Source organism: Sesamum indicum, linkage group LG10 (assembly GCF_026168435.1).
Source record: "Sesamum indicum cultivar Baizhima isolate 11 linkage group LG10, ASM2616843v1, whole genome shotgun sequence".
Taxonomy (NCBI): domain Eukaryota; kingdom Viridiplantae; phylum Streptophyta; class Magnoliopsida; order Lamiales; family Pedaliaceae; genus Sesamum; species Sesamum indicum.
Genome location: NC_142666.1, coordinates 20,346,414 through 20,367,220, shown reverse-complemented (window position 1 = coordinate 20,367,220; position 20,807 = coordinate 20,346,414). Strand labels below are relative to the sequence as shown.

The window sequence follows — 20,807 nt, the reverse complement described above, 5'->3', positions numbered from 1 at the left end:
CATCATTTCCCATTGTAAAACCTCTCTCCCTCTCTCTCTCTCTCTGTCTGCTGACTGCTCTAATAATTTTATCGTCGGATTACTGTTTCTTTCTCTCTCTCTCTCTCTATATATAAGTTTCTATAATTCTCCGTCTACTACATATAGCTAGTACATACCTGTATTCAGTATTCCTGTTCATGTCCGTATATTTCTCATGAAGAGAGAGCCAGAGAGGAGAGAGAGAGAGAGAGAGAGAGAAGAGAGAAGGAGACATTTTTCCTGCTGCATTGACGAAGGGATTGACCATCTGCAATTTGCCAACAAGCTGAAGCAACCCCGGTAATTTTTTATATAATTGCTTTTGTTTTATTTCTTCAAGAAAACAGTACTACAAGTTCAGAAATATTTGCTTGGATTGTGTCTGTCAGCTACTTGCAAGGGAGAATTAGTCCCTTTTGTTTAATTTATATGTATATATATATATATATATATTACGTTTTCATATTCCAGGTTTGAAGATTTTCTTCGTACGCTGTTAATTTTTATTTTCTTTCCTCCTTCTTGGGTTTATTATGATTTTAATAGGCAATTGGGGTTTTCTTGGTATTGATTATGTCTTCTTCTCAAATGCCGGAGAAAGCTGCAAACTTTGCATGGGTTTTAAGGTCAAACCCTATAGTTCTTGGGTGGTTCAAGATTCTGATGGTGGCGACTTTTCTTGGAATCTTGATTGTTTGGCGGATTGATGGGTTTAACACCAACATTTTCCAGAAGGATTTTCTTGCCCTGAAGTCGAAAGATACTGAAATCTTGTCTCTGCAGGCTGATTCGAAACTCACCCACCAAAGTTCAGGCAAAACCCATGTAAATCTTGACTCGAACTGTGCTCCTGATCCAATCAATTTGGCTCAATGCCAACCCAGTAATGTCTCCAATGCTAGCCCTCAAGTTCCAGAAAATCTGACCAAGAACCAGGCTTCTGACAGCCCTTCTACTCCTATTGTTCTGCCTTGGATCTCGGCTGAGTTTGAGACAAACTACTCATCCAATCTGCTGGCTAGGTGGCTAACTCCAGGGGGTGAGCCGTGTAAGGATTCAAGAACCGTGGATATCAGAGTTCCTGATTTGGATGGGAATACTAACATTGAATTGTCCACTGGTGACGTCCATGAGTTTGTTTTCCAGGCATTGGATGATTCAGGGATGCGGCATTGTTTAGGAGGTGATTATTTCGAAACCGATCTTTCTGGTGAGAAATGGAAGGCTAGGCCTCCGATCAGGGACCTGGGAAATGGTACATACACGTTTTCCCTTCAAGTGCATCCTGATTTTGCTGGGGACTACAATTTGACTATAATCCTGTTATTCCGGCATTATGAGGGGTTGAAATTTTCCCCTGCAAGATTTGCGTTTGATCGGGTTCTTCGTGTGGTTCCGATCAAATTCCATAAGTCTGCATCCCAGTTGCCAGAAATAAGACAATGCAAGAAGTCTGATTACTCTAAGGATGTTTGGTCGGGTCGGTGGACTAGACATGCTAGAAATGATAGTTGTCCAATTAGTGATGATGGCAGATACAGATGCCAGGAGCCCAGTTTTCTGTGCCAGCATCCGTGGTGCAACGGTCCATTGGGCTTGCTGGAGAGCAACGGATGGGTATATTCGACTCATTGTTCGTTCAAATTGTTCTCGGCTGAAGAAGCTTGGAATTGTTTGAAGAATCGCTGGATTTTCTGGTGGGGAGATTCAAACCATTGTGATACTATCCGCAACATCCTTAACTTCATCTTGGATGTGCATGATGTTCTCATTGTTCCTAGAATATTTGATATGAACATAACTAATCCAAGAAATCCATCCCAAGTTGTAAGATTTACCAGCATTTTCAACGGTCATCCAAATGCTACTGGCAATTATCAGGGCTTGAATTCATTAATAAATCCAGAGTACCGACAGTTGTTGAAGGGGTATTTTTCTCAAGATGTAGTTCCAGACACTGTTATCATGAATTCGGGTTTACACGATGGTGTCTACTGGTCTAACATTAGGAGTTTTGTCGGAGGAGCTGACTATGCTGCTGCATTTTGGGCTGAGGTGGTGGAAGAAGTGCGGAGAAGAGGGGTCGTACCGCCTGAAATTATATATAGAACCACTGTGGCAACGGGTGGCTATGCTAGAAGTTTGGCATTTAATCCTCACAAGATGGAGGCCTTCAACGGCGTAGTGTTGGATAAGTTGAGGCAACATGGGGTCCTTGATAGAGTCATTGACGACTTTGACATGACCTATCCATGGCACTATGACAACCGATGCAACGACGGTGTCCATTATGGCCGTGCTCCATTAAAGATGAAGTGGAGGGACGGCCAAATTGGACACCAGTACTTTGTCGACCTTATGCTTGGTCATGTATTGTTGAACGCACTATGTATCAGATAAGTATGAAAATCAAGACTGAAGATTGTGCACTAGTGCTACTCTGTCAATTTCATCCAGGAGCAGATTCACACAGAAAAGTTAGTCAGACTCATTGTATGACACGGTACAAAGGCATTGGGGGACCTCTGCAATGCAAGCTGGGATAGTAAGATCTTGATAGAAACAAAGTCGGATGCATTCTGTAGGCCAGAGTGCAGAAACTAGTAGCAAAATGTATAGGACATATACTTTTTTGGTTGACTTCCTGTATGATTCTCTTTGAATTGACATTGGTATGTATCACGCAGCAAACTGCCATGGTGGCTTACGCTTGTAGAAAATTTACAACAGATTTGTGAAAATTCTTCATTATTTGACAAATTTACCATGATCAAGTGACGTGTTGGTGAGAGAGATTTCATGAGCAATTCGTGCAATTTTGTTTGTCATTGAAGATTTCCTTCTCCAGTCTTGACCGGAGGTTGTCTTAGGAACTAAAACTAGAAAAACCTTCCAATTATTTTGCTGAAAATGAGAAGTGGATGGAAATGACGCCACAGATACACTTTTCCCCCTGTGAAGAATTATTGTGGACACTGCCATACTGCAACTACCTTGCTACAGCGATGTGTATAGTTAATAACGATTCTGGTTCAACCTACTCCTGAGATGGTGACAGAAAACTGCAAGCAGTAACTACAGCATCGACCAGTTGAAATTTAAGATGTGTATAATGCCGATTCTGGTTCTACCTACTCCTGAGATGGTGACGGAAAACTGCAAGCAATAACTACAGTACGGCAAACTAATTCATTGCTTCCGACTAACTCAAAAAGTGTAACATCACAGTGGCAACACGAACAACATTTATCAGATTTTTGTAATTTTTTAAAATGAAAACTCAACATTGTAAGCCGTGCATTATTGACAGAAAATGGGACGGTAAAGGCGCTGGACTAGAATTTGATCCTTCAGTAGGAAGCACAATTATTATGTAGTTGTAAATACTCAATGTATTGACAATGGAATCAGGTGTTCTTTCTAATACTCATCAACTTGTCTGCAAGCTGCTTCTCAATGCTTCTGTACCAATTCCATTGGAAACATAAGGTAGTAAGTCGAATTATACCAGCAGTCATTACCTCTACGAATGCCATCATATATGATCTCTGGGGGGATACACCAGCTGTTGCTATAGAAAGTAAGAACCCCTCGAAGTTGCAGGGAATGATAAAAGCGCCTGACTGAATTCCGTTCAAAGATTTCATGGCAACGTCGTCGGCTTTCATTGCACGAGAGGAAGCTGCTATTGTTCTGGTGAGTTGTGGGCTTCTTTTGCTCTCTGCCGCATTTAGAAGATAATAGATCAATGGCAGTTGCAAGATAAAGATAACATGTCGTGCATTTCACAGGCAGGATTGTAGGAAGATCTTTTTGTACCTCGTAGAAAACCAGGAGTTTCAGTTTCTGGAGGGAAGATGAGGGAGACATGAATGTTATCTGCTATAATCTCATGTTGCAAAGCTTCTCCCAGACCCTTTAGGCCAAACTTACTGGCTGAATAAGCTGTAAAACCGTAAATACCAACCTGAACCAAATTATCCAAATATGAAAATCATGACAAGGTGAAAATACAGAAATAGTATTCGAATCAATAGTTCTTTTCTGGAAAAAATGTAATTTTAGTTCCATAACTTAAATGAGCGATAATTTTTGTACTCCACTAATTGATTTTCACAATTTTCATCAATTTAGCAGAAAATTGTACGTGGCTGGCACGTGACCTAATTAATTTATAATTTTAGTTCTGTAAATTAATTCATAGAATGCCAAAAATGCCACCCTTTAGGTTAGAGGACTAAAATAGTATCAAACTTGAATTGTTTTAATCGGGGGCATATTGATCTAAATGACTTGTAGCTGAAAATACATGGAGAAAAACTCATGAAACATGCCAAACAAACTCCTGCATTCAGTGGTAGTTCCCAGTTCATCAACGACATACTCAGGAACACATGATGCAGTAAAACAAAAGGATTGACAACATTAAATTGGTCAAAAACAGACAACCCTTGAAGACTGAAGGACACCAGATTCTAGTTCAAGACTAACTGTTTGAATAGGACAACTAATATCAGCTCACTGAATTTGATGCAAAATCTTTTCATGTTTTCCGACAATACAGACCAAAAGATATATACCTGACCCGCCTGAGAAGACATAATAGCAATCGAGCCGGGCCCCCGCTCCGCCCGACTCTTCTTCATTCCGGGCAACGCGGCCTTAATCAAATGAAAACTCCCCATCAAATTCACGTCTATCATGAACTTTATCTCCTCCAGCTCCTGACCCTCCAATTCCTGCGCTATGAACACCCCATGATTGCAGATGAGCACATCGATGGCCCCTGCCTCCTGGATGACGCGTTCAACGGCGCCGTAGTCCCTCACGTCAGCGCTAAAGACGCCGACTTCGCGCCCTGTGGCGAGCTTGATGGATTGCTTGGCTTCCTCAAGCTTTCTGACGTCGCGGGCGAGGATGGTGACGTTAGCGCCTTCCCGGGCACAGAGGTGAGCGAGTGCGAGGCCGATGCCGCTGGAGCCGCCGGTGATGAACACGTGACGGTTCTTGATTGGGACCCTGACGGGCCTGGGGCGGACAATGAAGTGGAGGAGGAGGAGGAGGGAGAGTGGGATGAGGAGGAGAAGGGAGAAGTACACGTCCGCCATTGGAGAGTTGTTCTTGCTTTGGATGTTGAGAGAAAGGTGACGAGCTCGTGGTTTGCTTGGAGTTGGGCGGGAGAAGTATAAAATTAAATAAATATGACAGGAAATTTATAAGAAAATTTTGAATAAAAAATTTATCTTTTTCCACAAACACATCCTCGACTACAACGCCCGTAAGTAGTTAGATTTGATCAAATCAAATTATAATTTAAATTAAATTAATTATTGTGGTGGTGCAAACAATTATTATTTGCGGCGTGGACCAATCAAAAAATTAAAGGCAACTTCGACCTATATATGCTCTAATCATTTATTATTTCCTTCAAAATAAATTATTTTTTTATTTTTAGTGGATGTCTAAATTAATTGTTCAACGGGTAAACTAAAGAAAGTGAATTTTCAATTTTAAATTTTGTTACATTTATTTCGAATTTTATTGTATATATATTTTTTAAAAAATAAAATAATACATAATATGTATATATTATATGGAACAGAAGATACAAAATAATTTAAAAAAAATTATAATCAAAATCTGAACTGTTTAGTTTCGTTATTTAATAAATTATGCTCTACCCAATAACCCGAACAACGAAAAAAAAAGAACAGAAAGGCAAAATTGAATTTTGAGATTAGGGTTTGAGGAGGGTGTATCCAGTGTTGGATTTTGGGCCGAAATGTCGGTTGTCTTTGGGCCAGTTTCTTCGGGGCTAAGCCTTTTCCAATATTTGCAGAGTTATATATTATCAAGAAAACATACGTGTTTGAAGCAGTTACGCCGAAGTTTCACCATTTCAGGGAAAATCGGAATTTGTATCTTAGCAGCTAATCATCATCATCATAATAAGCCCCACTAGGAAAAATTACTGCAAGAGACCAAAAACAAGAAAAACCCCATTTGCGATTACGAGTTATCACATCGCACACAGAGCATACGGGGAAGAAAGCAAAGGATCACTGTGGAAATCACTCTGATCCTTCAATCAATGGGCTAAATCCTCGACGTGTTTATCGTTTCTGAAAAGGGTTTTCCTTTTGGTGGTGAAACATATTTTTTTCTTTCACATTTCTGGGTTCAATCTGGCAAATTTAGGGGGGATAAATTTGAGGCCTCGCTTGTCATTGAAGCAAGCTTTACCGGAGGACCCAGAAGAAGAAGAGTGCAGGCCCTGGCGCAAAAAGATCTTGTTTTTCTCCCCACATTCCATTATAATGGCTTTCAAATTGAGTTGGGTTTCTCTGCTGAAGATTTCTTTGCTTTTAGCGCTGATCGCCGCTTTTACAATTGCTTGCTTCACTCTCCCTATTGAGAAGGTGAGATTTTGTAATGTGGGTTTTACTCGATTTTGCTTGTTTGGGGGTTTCTTGCCTGCTTTCAGTGTTTTTGATAGTGTGTATTTTTTACGTTAATGTGGCTTATGTGGGGGATTATTTGGATTGCTGTAGGTATTCTCTTATTTGGGCATTTATTGTTGCTTTGCCGAATTGATCTTGTTTGGCTGTCTTCTTGGATTGATTTTGGTACTGGCTGCTGTGAACTTGATTTGTTTTAATTTTCAAGTAAAAGAGTCTTGATTTTCTTCTGGTAATAATTCATTAGCAATAGCAATAGCAATAGCGATTTAATGTTATCGAGCTGATGGATAATAAATCTGTCAGTTGGCCTTTTCTAAACTAACTCAATCACCTTAATGTAAGCAGGAAATGTTTTACTTGTAAGGTTTGCTAGAACTAAAATGGTGGAGGCAACTGATTGAGAAAATGCAGGTCTTTTTCTAGAGAACTGTGTGATATATATTGCATCAATTAGTTAGTGATTTGTGTTAATCTCTATATGTGAATGTGGTGAACTTATTATGTTCGAAACTATACTACTGTAAAGTGAACTGTTCTTATGGCAGCGACCTTGTGTTTCTCCAGATACTGAAGGATTTCTTAGTATGGATACAGGAAGATCTTGGTCCATGGGGCCCTCTAGTGCTGTAAGTGCAGTTTTATTTGCGCATATGTTGATCTTTTCATATTGTGCCTACAGATGAAGGTTGTTGTTTGCCTTTTTTGTTGATATATGAGGCTGTATGCATGAAAATTACCTGGAGTGGCATTAGAACCTGCAGGATATTGCTTTTATTTATATGATTCTGCAATTTTCAAAATGTACTGTGCTTGAAAATTTTAACAATCTGAATGTTATTTGAGGCATTCATGGGTTGTGATTGCAGAGCTGTTGCATACATTCCCTTAACGGTGTTGGCAGTTCCGGCTTCAGTACTGACGGTAAGGATTAACATCTCTTGTTCTTTTATTTCTTCCGCATTTAAAGCTCTTATTCACAAATAAAAAGTTTTGATAAATGATTTTGCATACATGACTATGAGAGCAAAGCTACAATCATGGAACTTTTTTAAAATTTATTTGAATATTTTTTGTGGTTCAGTGTTTTAGTTCAACTAAATAACTATTTTTCCAGTTTTGGAGTATTATCTTGTTATAGTGTTGCAGCATTACAATAAACTGAAGCTCATTTAGGGGTAATGATGGATAAAGGAGGAAATGCTTCAACGTATTTTGGTTATTTGTAGGGCTTGATACCCTCACAACTCCAGCCAACTACAAAAAAATAATAATAAACAAAAAAGGTTGCCTCTGAATTACCTTCATCACCTCAAAGACCCTTTGTTAGTGCAGGTTATGACAGATGGTCATGTACTCTGTATGAAATGAATTCCAAAACACAGTAGTTTTCAGTTAATGTAACTCTTTTCTACCATCCTTTGTATAGCTGTTGCTAGTTCTAATTTTTCCTTTAAAAGTGATTTACTTGGTTTTTGCATTTCTTCTATAGATGCATAAACGGCCTGACATTTTTTATCATTCAATTTCTTGTTGAACTGAAAATTGTTTATTATCTTTGTCAGCTGGGTGGCGGCTATCTCTTTGGCTTGCCTGTGGGTTTTGTTGCTGATTCAGTTGGTGCTACAATTGGTGCTGGAGCTGCATTTCTTCTTGGGCGGACTGTAAGCTTTTTAAGTCTAGTCACACTATATATTTTCTGGCCATTAGAGCTTTACGTTGAAACTTACAATGTATCTTTACTTCAGCTGTTAAGACATTTTCTCTTTACGAGATAGTAAGGCAATTCCCTTTATCCGGTACTGATTGCCATTATTTTTTCCTTATCCATCCGAACAGATAGGGAGGTCATATGTCATTTCCAAGTTAAAAGACTATCCCAAGTTCCGTGCAGTTGCAATTGCAATTCGGAGATCAGGATTTAAGGTTTGTGTATTCTCATTTCAATGTCTTGTTCTTGGTGTTTTAACCTAGAACATGGCTGCTTCTTATTGTTTATCTGGTTGGATTCATTTTCTTTATCTAACAATATGGTATATACAACACCATCTCATGCTTATATTTGAATTCAACAGATTGTGCTGTTGCTCCGGCTTGTTCCTTTGCTTCCCTTTAACATGTTGAACTACCTGTTATCTGTTACTCCAGTACCTATAGCTCAATACATGCTTGCTTCATGGTTGGGCATGATGGTATGTACTTTATTCATATCTCTATAGTAATTCCATGTTCATTGCATTAAAGGTTTTTAAATCCTTTTGACTTTTAAGTGTTCTTTATCAGATTGTCGTACCATGTGCCTTTTATGTTTATAGGGACACATTTCTATATGTCAGCTCATGATGTGTCCATTAATCTTCGTCTTGCAGCCAATTACTTTTGCATTGGTCTATGTGGGGACAACTTTGAAGGATCTTTCGGATGTAACACATGGATGGCATGATTTTTCCAAAACCCGCTGGGTACGAGTTTCTTGTTATGTTGTTTTTTATTACTTACCATGAGCTTGTTCTTCTTGTTGGCACTGCACTTTATTTTCATATTGGGATATAGTTAGCTGAATAACTTTTTAAGATGAAATTTAGAGATACAAATGACAATTTTGTCGTGAATCTTCATGATTTCATTATGTCCAGAATCTATTCTTTGTGGTTCTTTTTTATAATATGGTTTTAATTTTGAAAATTTAAAGACAAATAAGACGCTATGTGATTAGAGTTCATTGGATGCTAAAAAATTGTACACTAACTACACAAGGGAATTGTGAAAATAACTTATTGAGCTGGAATATCCAAAGTCTTGTCCTTCAGGGAGAAGATGAATATGGCCAGGCAGCTGGGCAGGATTTCCGTAAATATGCTCTATGCTCTGTACCTCGTCCTCTTCATAAATTGCCATCCTTAGTGGACTATTCTGATGATGTTTGCAATTGTCTAACCAGGCATACTGTTATGGAGTCACTTGTACTTCGTTATGCTTATGTAATGATATGTATTCTTCTCAAAATAGAAACTTATATTAATAGGGACTTTCAGTCTGTTGCATCCATTTGGAGCAAGATTTATCCTGGGAAAGACATTTATGAAGTGTAGGATATCTAGTTATTACCACCTTTTATGCATGACCCCTGGAAAGTAGATTAAGCCAAACGTTGAACCTTGTAAAATACTTGCGAATTTTGTTGCTGATGGTGCATGTAAATGATATCCTTTTTGGACAGATTTTTATCCGCAGAAAGTATAAAAATTTCAGTTGAGGACTGTTGGATAAATGTGCTCAATCATCGTGTTATGTGTTTCCATTTGCCACAGTGATAGCACACCATGAGATCTCTGCTGTTTTGACACTAGTCTTTATTTTGCTGCAGGCATTCATTCTGATAGGTCTTGTTGTGTCCGGTAAGTTTCATCTATTGATTAGTTTATTTCAGATGCCTCTGGGAATTTACTGTTTGTTATAGCATGTGGTTCTTTTATATGAATTGGGAATCAGATAAATCAGGCAGAGTCTAAGTGAAGGAAAATCCTTTTGGTAAAATTGGTCCTGTTATACTTTATTTTATGTTGACTAATCAAGCTGGAGTTACAAGAGATACTGAAGTTCTTTATAAGCTTTCTGCTCGCATCTTATTTAAGATGTAGTCATCGAATTGGGCAACTCAGTGATTTTCTTAATGTCATAAGTGGTATTGAATCTCCAAAGATATCAAAATATATGTTACTTATAGAAGTTCATGGTTCTGTATTTCTTTTATTTGTTTTGTGATACTCGTAGTTTTGAGTGATTGAGTTTGTACATTGTGCTTTGGTCTTTTGCGCTTAATCACACTGACAGGTGTCTCATGAAGTTAATTTATTGTGTTTCTAACTTGACGTTTGTTGGGTTTGCTTGCAGTACTGTTAATGATTTGTGTTACTAGAGTTGCAAAGGCTGCTTTGGAGAAAGCTTTGGCTGAAAACGAGGATGTAGATGCTGATTTCCTGTCACCGCATTTACCCATTAAGGCCAACCCTGCTGTAAATCTCCATGATCCACTTATAATCAAGATTGATACCGATGAAGACACTCGCTAAATGCAATTCATTTATGTGTAAATTCTCTCGCTGCTCGTATGTAGCTTATTCTAAGCTATGCTTGACATTCATCTGTACAGCTGAATTTTTTCTCAACGGGTAGTCTAGCTACGTTGGACACTGTTTCATTCCATGTATACTTTTAAGACAGGCATAAGCTAAATAAAGCAAACAAATCTTACTTGGATAGATTTTAGCAAAAGAAACTTCAGAAACAAAGAGGAAAATGCTTCTAAACATTGGGTTTCGCTACGATATCTTTGTGCATAATCTGCTTTGCCGAAAGAAGAGAAAGTGTAGTAAACAATTCTCTCCTCATTTTCTACCTTTTGGGCTTGTTTGTCTGAATCCCATGAAACTTTGTGCCTTCTTGAAAAGTTTCCACCCATTCTCTCCTCTCCTGAAGAAACCTACCAAATGGATGGTGGGTCAGGACCACCAATAACAAGCGCGTTTCTGCTGCCTAAGTTATGCTACAGATGAAGAAAGAAAAGCAAAAGGAGATAATTCCTTCAACCTTAAAAGAAAAGTAAACATAAAGGCGAGAGCACAATGATGATGCATGAAGCAAAATCATATGCAACCCCATCAAGAAGTTGTGAGTGCATGGTGGGCGCTATGCTAATTGTCTTCCCCATTCTCAATGAACAGCATGAAAGAATTAGGTGGTGTACAGTGTTCTGGTGGTTAACATTTTAATTTTGCACTTGAACGTCAGGAAACTCACTAAAAATATAGAACTCAACACTCGATGCCTTAACGTGTTGGTGGAACTACTGTGGCTAAGTTAAAGAAAGAATCCTGTGATAGTCGAATTGAATTTTCTATTTCAAATCATAAACAATGTTAACTTTATGTAGCCTTTTATATCTAAAAAACTGGGGAAAAGGTAGTTGCTTGATTTCCATCAATCTCAGATACCAAATTCTTGCTTCATCCACTGTAGAAAATGGAAGTTCGGGGGGCCCCTACCAAAATGCTTTGCCTCAGGAATTCAACATTCTTTTACATCTATTTAAGTACTCTCAGAACCTTCACCCCAATTATGATCAAACATCATAAGGTCTCTCTCTCTCAGATACGATTTTTATTCATGAAAAACCATTTTTCGTGCTGAATTCTTCATGCCTGGTCTCAACCTTGTTTCAGTTGCGGAATGCTTCAAAGGATGCAGGGAGCACGCTCAAGTATCGGGGCCTGGAACGAGGATCTGGAACTTCAGCGACAAGCCCATTGAACTTCAAATAAGAGTGGGATCAATACTGAAGAAAGTTCACGTACTGAAGCCTGGATCGTCAAAAAGATTGAAGGGCAAGAAGATTTACAGGGCGTACATGCCTGGAAAGTCTAAGGGGAGTGGTACTGGCGGAGGAATCAGGAGTTTGGTTTATTACTATGATGAAACATGCCACCCTTATATCTGGATACATGACACAGGATGTGATTTCTCCAGGATGGTCAAGCAACAGTATATTAGCCTGGAGGACCTGAGGGATTGCTCCGAAATCAGAGTTTTCAGGGATCATCAGAGGGGCTGTATATCAGTTCGCAAGAAATCCAGGCCTGATTTCTGTTGAGATGTTTACTACATCTTTTTTTTTTTTTTGGATTTTTCCTCTGTTGTTGTCAAAAATTCGCTGTATAATTTTGGAGTTCATGAAGGATGAATTTGTAAGGAAAAAAACAAGAAATGTGTTGGGAAACAAGGTTAATTTGTAAGATAAAGAGTAACTTGTGAATGTATCTGCTGTGACAATCTCTTATTTTAACTGTTGCAATGTGTCCAAGAATTTGTGTTGAAACATTTGTGCATGCATTCCACAGACGGATGTAGACAAGTATAGGAGCCACATGTTACTTTACAAACTGGGAAAATGCAATTTATCAACACGTGATATGATAAATGAGCAAAAAAATCCTCTGTGGGGAATCTATTAATTTCTTTTCATATTTTTTCTTTTTTTGCTCATTTCAAACATCATAGAAGTAAATTGCATTTAACCCATTTGCAAACCATTGTGGGTTTTTGGACGAATTCGTGTCCAAAATTTTATAAGAATTTTGAGATGTTTGGATAAAATACAAAGATATGAAATATTTGTAATAATAATCCTTTGTTTTATCAATATGGTCAAAACTGGTGGAGTTTGTTAATACCTTGAAAAACACATTCGAAACTTTTTTTTTTTTTTTTTTTACGAGTGTACATTTGAAACTTGTTATGTTTCTTCGATTGAGATTTTATTTTTAAATATCTCGAAACCAAACGTGACTAGAAAGAACATGGGAATTAGCATCATTCATATGAGTGCTTTTTGTCTCGAAGAGTTATAAACCTATTTTCTAAATATATTACTAAGTCTTTTGTAATATCTTATAATTTTTCAAATATTTTAAAATACTTTTTAAGGCTCGTCAAACCACACTCTTAAAAGTCATAACAAAAGATACTGATAAATTGGATGATAAAATAAGTATTTGTCCCGATCTAGTTTGGCTAAACTGACATTAATTATATGATTAGTATAATACACTTATTGTATAATTAATATACAAAAAATTTGCTATGCAATTGTCTTAATTTAGCTCAATTAAATATAATTTGCGTAAAAAATTTTAAAAGTGGTATAAACTATAACGGCAGTGATGCTTTTCTTATGGGTCAAATAAGTACTTTGCTTGTGAATTGGAGAAGCTGATTTTTTGACTTGCTAAAGCAATGGAGTGTATCATTTATGTTCAATCCCGTAAGTTGTTAAGGATGATGTCATATGAACAAGTTTGAAATCATATGTTCAGTCGTGTCATTTGTTTGGATAATTTATCTCACTTTTTGTGAGTTTATTTAACTTATTTCGTAGTATTTAATGTGTTGATTGAATCGATATATCATTCAATTAATTAATTATTAAAATATTAATATAAGTATCGATTTTATTAATGAAAAGGGACAATATTTAGATGATTGCTTGTTCCTTTTACAAAAATCATAGTCCCAACCACCACTATTGGAACAAGCCATTTAACTAATATGTTGGTGCATTACAACTAATCAAGAACCATTTGCTTTTTCGAACTGCTAAAGCTGGATTAGTGTCAAAGCAATATTCTTCCACTTTACCCAAACTATATAATTACTTGGATTCAACAAATAAAATCACACTCAACTATAGTTATTTATAAAAATAATAAAAAAATTAATTCCACCAAAAATAGTATTTTCAATAAGACTACTTGGCTAATTGGTCACAATTAGCTCTTTTCTTAAATTAAAATATAATCCAAATATATGGTTTTGACGTGAAATTTTACACAAATATTTTTTAAAGTTTAGGGGTTTTGATGTAATTATTTTTCAGAAAAATGATGTGAGTATGTATTGAAAAAGAATAACGTAGTCAAATGGGTATAAATCATAAGTAGATGTCAACTACCTGTAGCCGAAAACATTTAAAATCAACAATAAGATTTATTGATTATTTATGTCAAAGTCAATAAATGAGTCAAAGCAAAATTTGTAATCTGCACCATAATATTATTTTATACTTTTAAGACATAGTACTGTAATTTAATATTTGATTCAATAGCCAAATGCAATCTAAACAAATTATTATGTCAAATTCATGTAATCATAATGAAATAATTCTAAATAAACAGAATTTGTGTGTGTAATATTATTATATTATATGTATATATAGAGAGGGATTGAGATATCTGAAACATAAAATATGATTGTTTAGAAATGTAACGCAAAAATTTGGAGAAATTGGAGTTGTATTTGTTTGTGCAGCAGCAGCAATAACAAGAACAAGAATTCCATTTTCCACCACCACCTCCTTTCCGCAGATCCCACACAAGAAGATGGGCATTTCCTTCAGCACCACCGCCAGAAGGAGAAGCCCCACGCACCCCTACCCCCATCCCCACCCCCTGGAATACTACCCCTCCTCCTACCCAATGCAGCCTCCTCCGCCCCCTTATCCGGCGCATTCCCCGTCTTCGCCATCTGTATATTACCCCTACTACAATTCCAATGGGTATAATGTTTGCAATCACGCCAACCCTATTGTGGGCCAGCCCTACTTTGGTCCCTTTGAGTTGCAACCGTCGCTGCCGCAGCCTCGGGTGCTGGCGCCGCCCTGCGGTGAGCAGAAGCAGGCGAAAGTTGTGAATAGTGATGTGAATGTGCATAAAGATTCTTTGAGGCTTGAGATTGATGAGCTGAACCCGGATCATTACTTGGTTTCCTTTATTTTTGATGCTTTGCTTGATGGAAGGCAAGATTTCTGGAAACACTTTATATTTTTTTGTTGATTAATTTTTTGTGCTTTGGTTGCATCATGTATGCGTAATTTACTTGGCTGCAGTTGTATCTGTGTGTTGTATGGTAAGGGAGATGAATGTGGGTTGAGGACCTTGAGTGATATTTGGAGTGGAAGATATATGGACACAAAATGCATGTAGCCATTTCATCACCCATTCTGTAGATTTTGAATTGTAGGGTCCTATACAGTTTGAGGCAATTGGACAACTTTACTTATGAATTCCTGATATGAGAATTAACCGAAATGGAATTTTGCTGTCTGCAACTCATGCATCTGGGAGCAGTTTCCTGTTCGCTGAGATGGCCATTAGAGGCCTTTGGGACACCCTTCCTGTTAGGATATTTTACATTTCTTACCAAAACCGTAACTTTAATAGTGTTTTATTTCATGAAGGCTACGTGCTGCGCCTATATTTCCAGAGTCAGAAGGTTGCAGTCCTGTTTTCCAAGTCTCATTCTGCAATAACTCATTCTCCGGAATTATACTATTTTAGGAGTGTGGCAATATCTAAAGTATGATTTTTACATTCTTTTTTAATTGTAAATATGTCTTGGTTCATATCAGGAAACGATGAGGATTAGTACAAGAAAAATTCGCATGCCTTATGTGGCATCATGGCACTCATTAGGTTTAGGAACGGTACCAATCTCTGAAGAATGACTGATTGGAATTTATATTAAAATTATAATTACACGAATATCCTTCAACACTCTCCATCAAGCTGGAGAATATATATTATACACTCCAAGCTTGCAATAAATATACTTGATTCTTGTCTCCTTAGTGCCTAATTAACAAATCGGCTAATTGATCAGTAGTCTTCACACGGGATATATGAACAATGTTGTAGGATTTTCTTCCACAACAAAATGGGGATGCTGAACGAAAAAATGGACACTTATTCTGCATTGCTCTTTGTTATTTTATGCATATGTCCCAAAACCTTCTAGAGTATGCTTACTGCATGGAGATCATGTACCCTAAGAGGTTTATTGTGCTAGTGCTCCCTACTTTGTTCTCTTTCTAACCTACCTGTTTTTGACCTCCGTTGTATCCTTGGGTCTTGCTCTTTTATTCACCAGTTATGCCCTGGGTGCTGAATTTGATCGTCGTTCAATAGGTGCATCTTCTTGGAGCACTCTCTCAGGGAAAGGGTATTATTGTTATAAGCCAGTTTCCGTTAAGTTTTTTACAAGTGCCGACGTATTGCTTTTAGCCTATACCATTTTTTCAGCGTCACTCCATATTTGAATCTTGAAATTCACCTTCCACTATCTATTTCTCTTCCTATTTACACACATCTCCATTAAGCTATCCATGCCTTTAGATATATGGGACCTGTCAGTCAGGGAGCAGACAAGCCTCCACAGTCCACCCATAATTACTTGAACAATTTTGTCTGCCCTTTCTGATTCTAGCTCCATGAAAAAGCCAGATTTAGACCTTCCTGTTGCCTTTCATAAGATAAGTTGACGTGTACATCAAATCCTCAGTTTTGATGTCTTATGATTGTATGCCTATATCTTATTCTCCTTTGTTTATACACTTAAACTTCATCTGAGTTCCCACATATGTCCTAGTTTTCCTCTCCATATTGGTCCAGAATGTGCTCTCCCTGAAAATATACATGCTTGGGATCTTGTTCCTCTCTTTCCTGGTAAACCTGTTGGTTGTAAGTTGGTTTACATTGTTGAGGTTGGCAGATCCATGATTTGCTGAGAAACCTTGTAGTTTTGCTAGTATGCTTAGATATCAACAAGATGTCGCATTAAAAATATTTGTTTTGAATTGTTGATTTGCCAATATGCTGAAAGCTATTTATCACTTCTTAACGCCAATAAAGCATCTGATAAAAACCATGATTAGCACGTGCTATTAGTTTGTGTTTTAAAACATAAGATTTGAATATTTTTAAGATCTGGCTGAATCAAGGGTTTCTCATATTTTATGAATGAATATTTTGTCAGAACTTTATTATATTTTGTTCTGGGATCTGCATTAGCATCTTTTCGCATTTTTGGTATTTACTTTTTATTCCTGTTACAAAATCATGCCCCATAACTTGATATCTTGGTATTTCTTATTTCTCTTTTGCTGGCTTTAATAGCCTCTTCTGTGCGTTCTTGTTACCATTTAAGAGTGTCAAAATTTCTTTGGCTGGAGTATTTTCAGCCCTAAAGAGTCACAAATTGCTTTAACTTACGACTTGCGATCCTTTTTTCGCACTGGAAACAGTTTGCGCAATGCGTTTGTTGTTCATCAATGAGAAAAGCACGATGTCTGTGTATCATGTTGACAGATTTATCTGTTGCTTATTTGATCACGTTTTGCCTCCACCGACACAAGAAGTGGAAGTCTATTTTATGCCAGGTGTTTAATGTGTCAATTCCCTTTGTCTTATTTATATATCTTTCTATCAACCTTATTCCAAGTATATAGACCTTATATGATGTTTCTTATTATCATTTTCTGGAAATGAACCTTTGAATTTGGCAGGTATTATCTATTTTTTACTCTAGTTATTTATTTATTTTTATGTTTTCCATCACGGTATTTACCATTATATATAGTGGCTATTTCTGTCTCTCCTGTCTTGTAAAGGCTAGCTATTGTTTACTCAGTGTAATCCTGTTCACCAAGTGCATGCTGTAGAACAATTGGCTAATTTTCTATTCTTCTGAGTGCCTGTAGTGGCCCCTCTAATCTCTATTTTTTTCTGATCGACAGCATCACAATCTGTTACTTTGCCAAGGAAGAGGCTGACTGTAGAGTTGTTCCATTATTTCCTGAAACCTATGTTCCGATAAAAATCCCTTTCAGAAAAGGACTTCACCAGGAATTTCGACAACCATCAGGGACAGGCATTGACTTGCGTTATTTTTCGTTGGATGATATGTCAAATCCGTCATCCAGATATGATGTGTTTCCGATTGTAATATCTGCTGATACTTGCCCAACTCCTTATATAGTTGATGATAGAAGCTATCTTTTGCCACCTACATTGTCCCAGATGCAGATAACTCAAGTAGTCGTGGGAAGAAATCATGATGGACAATTTACTGCTAAAGCAATCAGGCAGTTGCTTTGGACAGATGATATTTGCTATGAACTGCGAGAGATATATGGATTAGGAAAATCTGGCTCAGGTTTCAATGACAATGGATCAGGGAAAGATTGTGTGATTTGCATGACTGAGCCGAAAGACATAGCTGTGCTTCCCTGCAGACATATGGTAAGGGAATATGCTACTTTACTATTTGTTTATCTATTATTTATGTATGAGTTAAGATTTGTTCTTTGACCACAATGATAAATTATTTGAAGATAAAGCAAAGATGATTTCAGATGCTCAAGCTATCTGTAGACTTGGACATTTGACTTTACACACCCAAGTGTTGCCCGCATGATATTGTGTAGACTTAGGATTCTGAGACTGTTTAGTTATTTAGCTATTTGCTCTATCTGCTAATTGTGAACTACACAGCAGGCTGATAAGCTACTTAAGAGACTTTCTTTGGTCCTTGATGCAAGTTTCCTTTTTTCTTTTCTAGATACAATTACATATTTCTGGTTCTTGTAGTGGACATGTCTACTCTCGGGTAGATATTTCTGGAAAATATGATATAGGATGAATCGGAAGCCTTTAGTATACATTATAAGGATTCATCTATAACTAATTGTGCTGCAGAATTGTTCTTTCTAGCAAACATTATATCACCTGTTCTTTTGGGCCTTCACTTGTCAGTGTTTTGCTTATGCCAATGTATGGTTTTGCGTACGTCTCCCTTTACTGTCCTTAACTTTATCCTTACCTTGCATTATCCTTTCAATTGCATGCAATCAATTATAATTGAAATATTCTGCATTCTAGTGTATGTGCAGTGACTGTGCAAAGGCACTGAGACTTCAGTCAAACAAGTGCCCAATCTGCCGTGAAGTTATTGAAGCACTCCTGGAAATCAAGATACACAATATAGATCAGTGAGCTCCATCCTATTTCAGTAATTGCAGGATAAATTACGCAATACTATAGTTAGATGTCCGATCCCAATTAATTTCGGTATATTCTAAGTTTCATTTAACTGTCAATATTTGTGGTTTATTTTTCTTTGTTGCAGTTCAATCCAGTCTTAGACTACAGATAGATATCTGAAATGTTTCCAGTGAGGTTTCTTCTTTCCTACTACAAGATCTTAAAACGTGTATACTATATAGTCATAGATATAGTTTGCCTACACCTTCAGAACAATTTGATTTGCTTGAATATGATCTTTTTGTCTTTTCAATTCTCCCTCCTGATATACGACATAAACGTTTTCATTACTAAATTCATTTACCTCTGCTGCATCTCTCCTGGTTTTTCTCATTTGTGCTTGTTTTTCACCTTGATGAGATTTTACAGTTTGGCTATTTAAATGCCTGTAATATTATTTCTATCTCCTAAACAGCCAAAAGGGTGTGCCAGAAAAGAGTATTTGACATAGAAGTTAACAACAGCAGATACAACCTTGGCTTCTGTAAAATTTGGCTGGGAGCTTGGTAATAGGTTTTGTTTTGAACACAAAATACAAATTGGTTCAGAAAACATTAATAAACCTTTGTTTTCTTGCACACCCTGCATGGACCTCTAGGGGACCATTCATTTATATCACACCTTGTGCAACTACTTTAAGAGGCTGCCTCACCTTAGATTTAACTCCAGAATTATTTGCTTCATTTTTGTTCCACATTGCTTGAACTTTTCATCCTCCTTGAATCTCTTACTTCTGACTTCTGAACTACACATTGCCTGTGACACCCCACCACCCTCCAACCACGTAAGGTGGCGTCCCTCAACCCCAACATGTAGATGGCGTCTTGAGCCTGTTTGGGTATTTTGATTTTTGAACGATCACAACTATTTATGTAGATATATATCTCATGTATGTTCCGCAATACATAGGGTTATTATTGGCCAAGTCTTGAAATCTTAGAACCTCCTAAGAACGGCCAGACCTCACCCAAGCCATGTACACTTGTATAGAGAGGAAGACTATCATCATGTTATTAAACATGGTGGTTGCGAGTTGGGAAGTGTCTCAATGAGTTTTGGGTAAACGGAACATTCCATAGTGATTGGGTAGTTATAACGAGTTAACCTCATCATGAAAACACACACACACACACACATAAGCATTGGAAGAAGAGAAGAAAGTAGAGGGGTGAAAATTCCATGACAAAAGCAAGATAGTAGTAGTTTTATTATCTCTACAAGCTTCAAGCAATCAGACAATAAATCTACAAGCGATGTACAAAAGTCCCCCCATGCCAAAAAATTTTTTTCTGACAAATGACTAGTATAGTATAGGATGCGAGAGCAAATATGTCACTGTCAAAAGGGACCATCTTGATCTACTCATGCTGGCAAGAGCAATAATGATTTGTCCTTGCAGATTCCTCTCTACTGCCTGCACAGCTACATTTATCTTCACCTTTTTTGTTCCACAGTTGAAGCATGCATCTACCTCTACTCAACCCACACAACACCAATAATCTCAACTTACAAATCTTACACAAAATTACATAGTTGAATAATGAAATGCTTACAAGAATATGATGCCATGTTCTCATCACTCCCAAGTTTGAACTCTTGAAATCTAGATGATGTCATATGATGAAATGCTTAGAGATTCCGATGTGTGTTTAGAAGCAGGAAATTCTAACCGCTCGAAATACTAACGTTACCTATTGTATTTTCAATCAAGAATCGTAAAAGGAGTTGAAATTGAAAGTGCAAGTGGGAAGTGGTTGTAGAAGCAAAAAATGCATGAGATTAGATATTTGTGAGGATGTCACAAATGTTGTAGTTAGTTCTCTTCTCCCCTTATGAATCAAACTTTTCAAACATGTGGTTTCACATGTTACACTTGCACATAAATGGTAAGACCACT

General features: G+C 37.2%; 5 protein-coding genes across 7 annotated transcripts; 4 read left to right on the top strand and 1 right to left on the bottom strand.

The window, feature by feature from the left end:
- The first annotated feature begins 7 nt into the window (after positions 1–7).
- LOC105171399 (cytochrome P450 family protein) lies at positions 8–2,795 on the top strand. 2 transcript variants are annotated; one of them, XM_088886278.1, is made up of 2 exons: positions 8–321; positions 623–2,795. In XM_088886278.1, exon 2 carries the CDS (start codon positions 685–687, stop codon positions 2,419–2,421), a length of 1,737 nt encoding a protein of 578 aa, XP_088742404.1. In that variant the 5' UTR covers positions 8–321; positions 623–684; the 3' UTR covers positions 2,422–2,795. The 2 variants fall into 2 exon arrangements, with proteins under 2 accessions (XP_088742404.1, XP_011090802.1); XM_011092500.3 differs by having other exon boundaries at positions 568–2,795.
- A 387-nt stretch (positions 2,796–3,182) lies between these two features.
- LOC105171398 (3-dehydrosphinganine reductase TSC10A) lies at positions 3,183–5,207 on the bottom strand. Its single transcript, XM_011092499.3, has 3 exons — positions 4,602–5,207; positions 3,841–3,988; positions 3,183–3,742 (listed from the first exon to the last, which is right to left on the bottom strand). The coding sequence occupies exons 1-3, from the start codon at positions 5,127–5,129 to the stop codon at positions 3,429–3,431; spliced, it is 990 nt and encodes a 329-aa protein (XP_011090801.1). The 5' UTR covers positions 5,130–5,207; the 3' UTR covers positions 3,183–3,428.
- Positions 5,208–5,897: 690 nt separating this feature from the next.
- Positions 5,898–10,739, top strand: LOC105171397 (uncharacterized). Its single transcript, XM_011092498.3, has 9 exons — positions 5,898–6,440; positions 7,047–7,108; positions 7,349–7,403; positions 8,045–8,143; positions 8,319–8,405; positions 8,555–8,671; positions 8,849–8,941; positions 9,847–9,877; positions 10,374–10,739. The coding sequence occupies exons 1-9, from the start codon at positions 6,339–6,341 to the stop codon at positions 10,550–10,552; spliced, it is 825 nt and encodes a 274-aa protein (XP_011090800.1). The 5' UTR covers positions 5,898–6,338; the 3' UTR covers positions 10,553–10,739.
- A 719-nt stretch (positions 10,740–11,458) lies between these two features.
- On the top strand, positions 11,459–12,321 carry LOC105171396 (RING zinc finger protein). Its single transcript, XM_011092497.3, has one exon. It carries the CDS (start codon positions 11,677–11,679, stop codon positions 12,127–12,129), a length of 453 nt encoding a protein of 150 aa, XP_011090799.1. The 5' UTR covers positions 11,459–11,676; the 3' UTR covers positions 12,130–12,321.
- A 1,938-nt stretch (positions 12,322–14,259) lies between these two features.
- Positions 14,260–19,163, top strand: LOC105171395 (putative E3 ubiquitin-protein ligase LUL4). 2 transcript variants are annotated; one of them, XM_011092496.3, is made up of 4 exons: positions 14,260–14,829; positions 17,605–18,109; positions 18,749–18,858; positions 18,996–19,163. In XM_011092496.3, exons 1-4 carry the CDS (start codon positions 14,414–14,416, stop codon positions 19,009–19,011), a joined length of 1,047 nt encoding a protein of 348 aa, XP_011090798.1. In that variant the 5' UTR covers positions 14,260–14,413; the 3' UTR covers positions 19,012–19,163. The 2 variants fall into 2 exon arrangements, with proteins under 2 accessions (XP_011090798.1, XP_088742000.1); XM_088885874.1 differs by having other exon boundaries at positions 14,265–14,829; positions 18,749–19,163.
- The last annotated feature ends 1,644 nt before the right edge of the window (positions 19,164–20,807 follow it).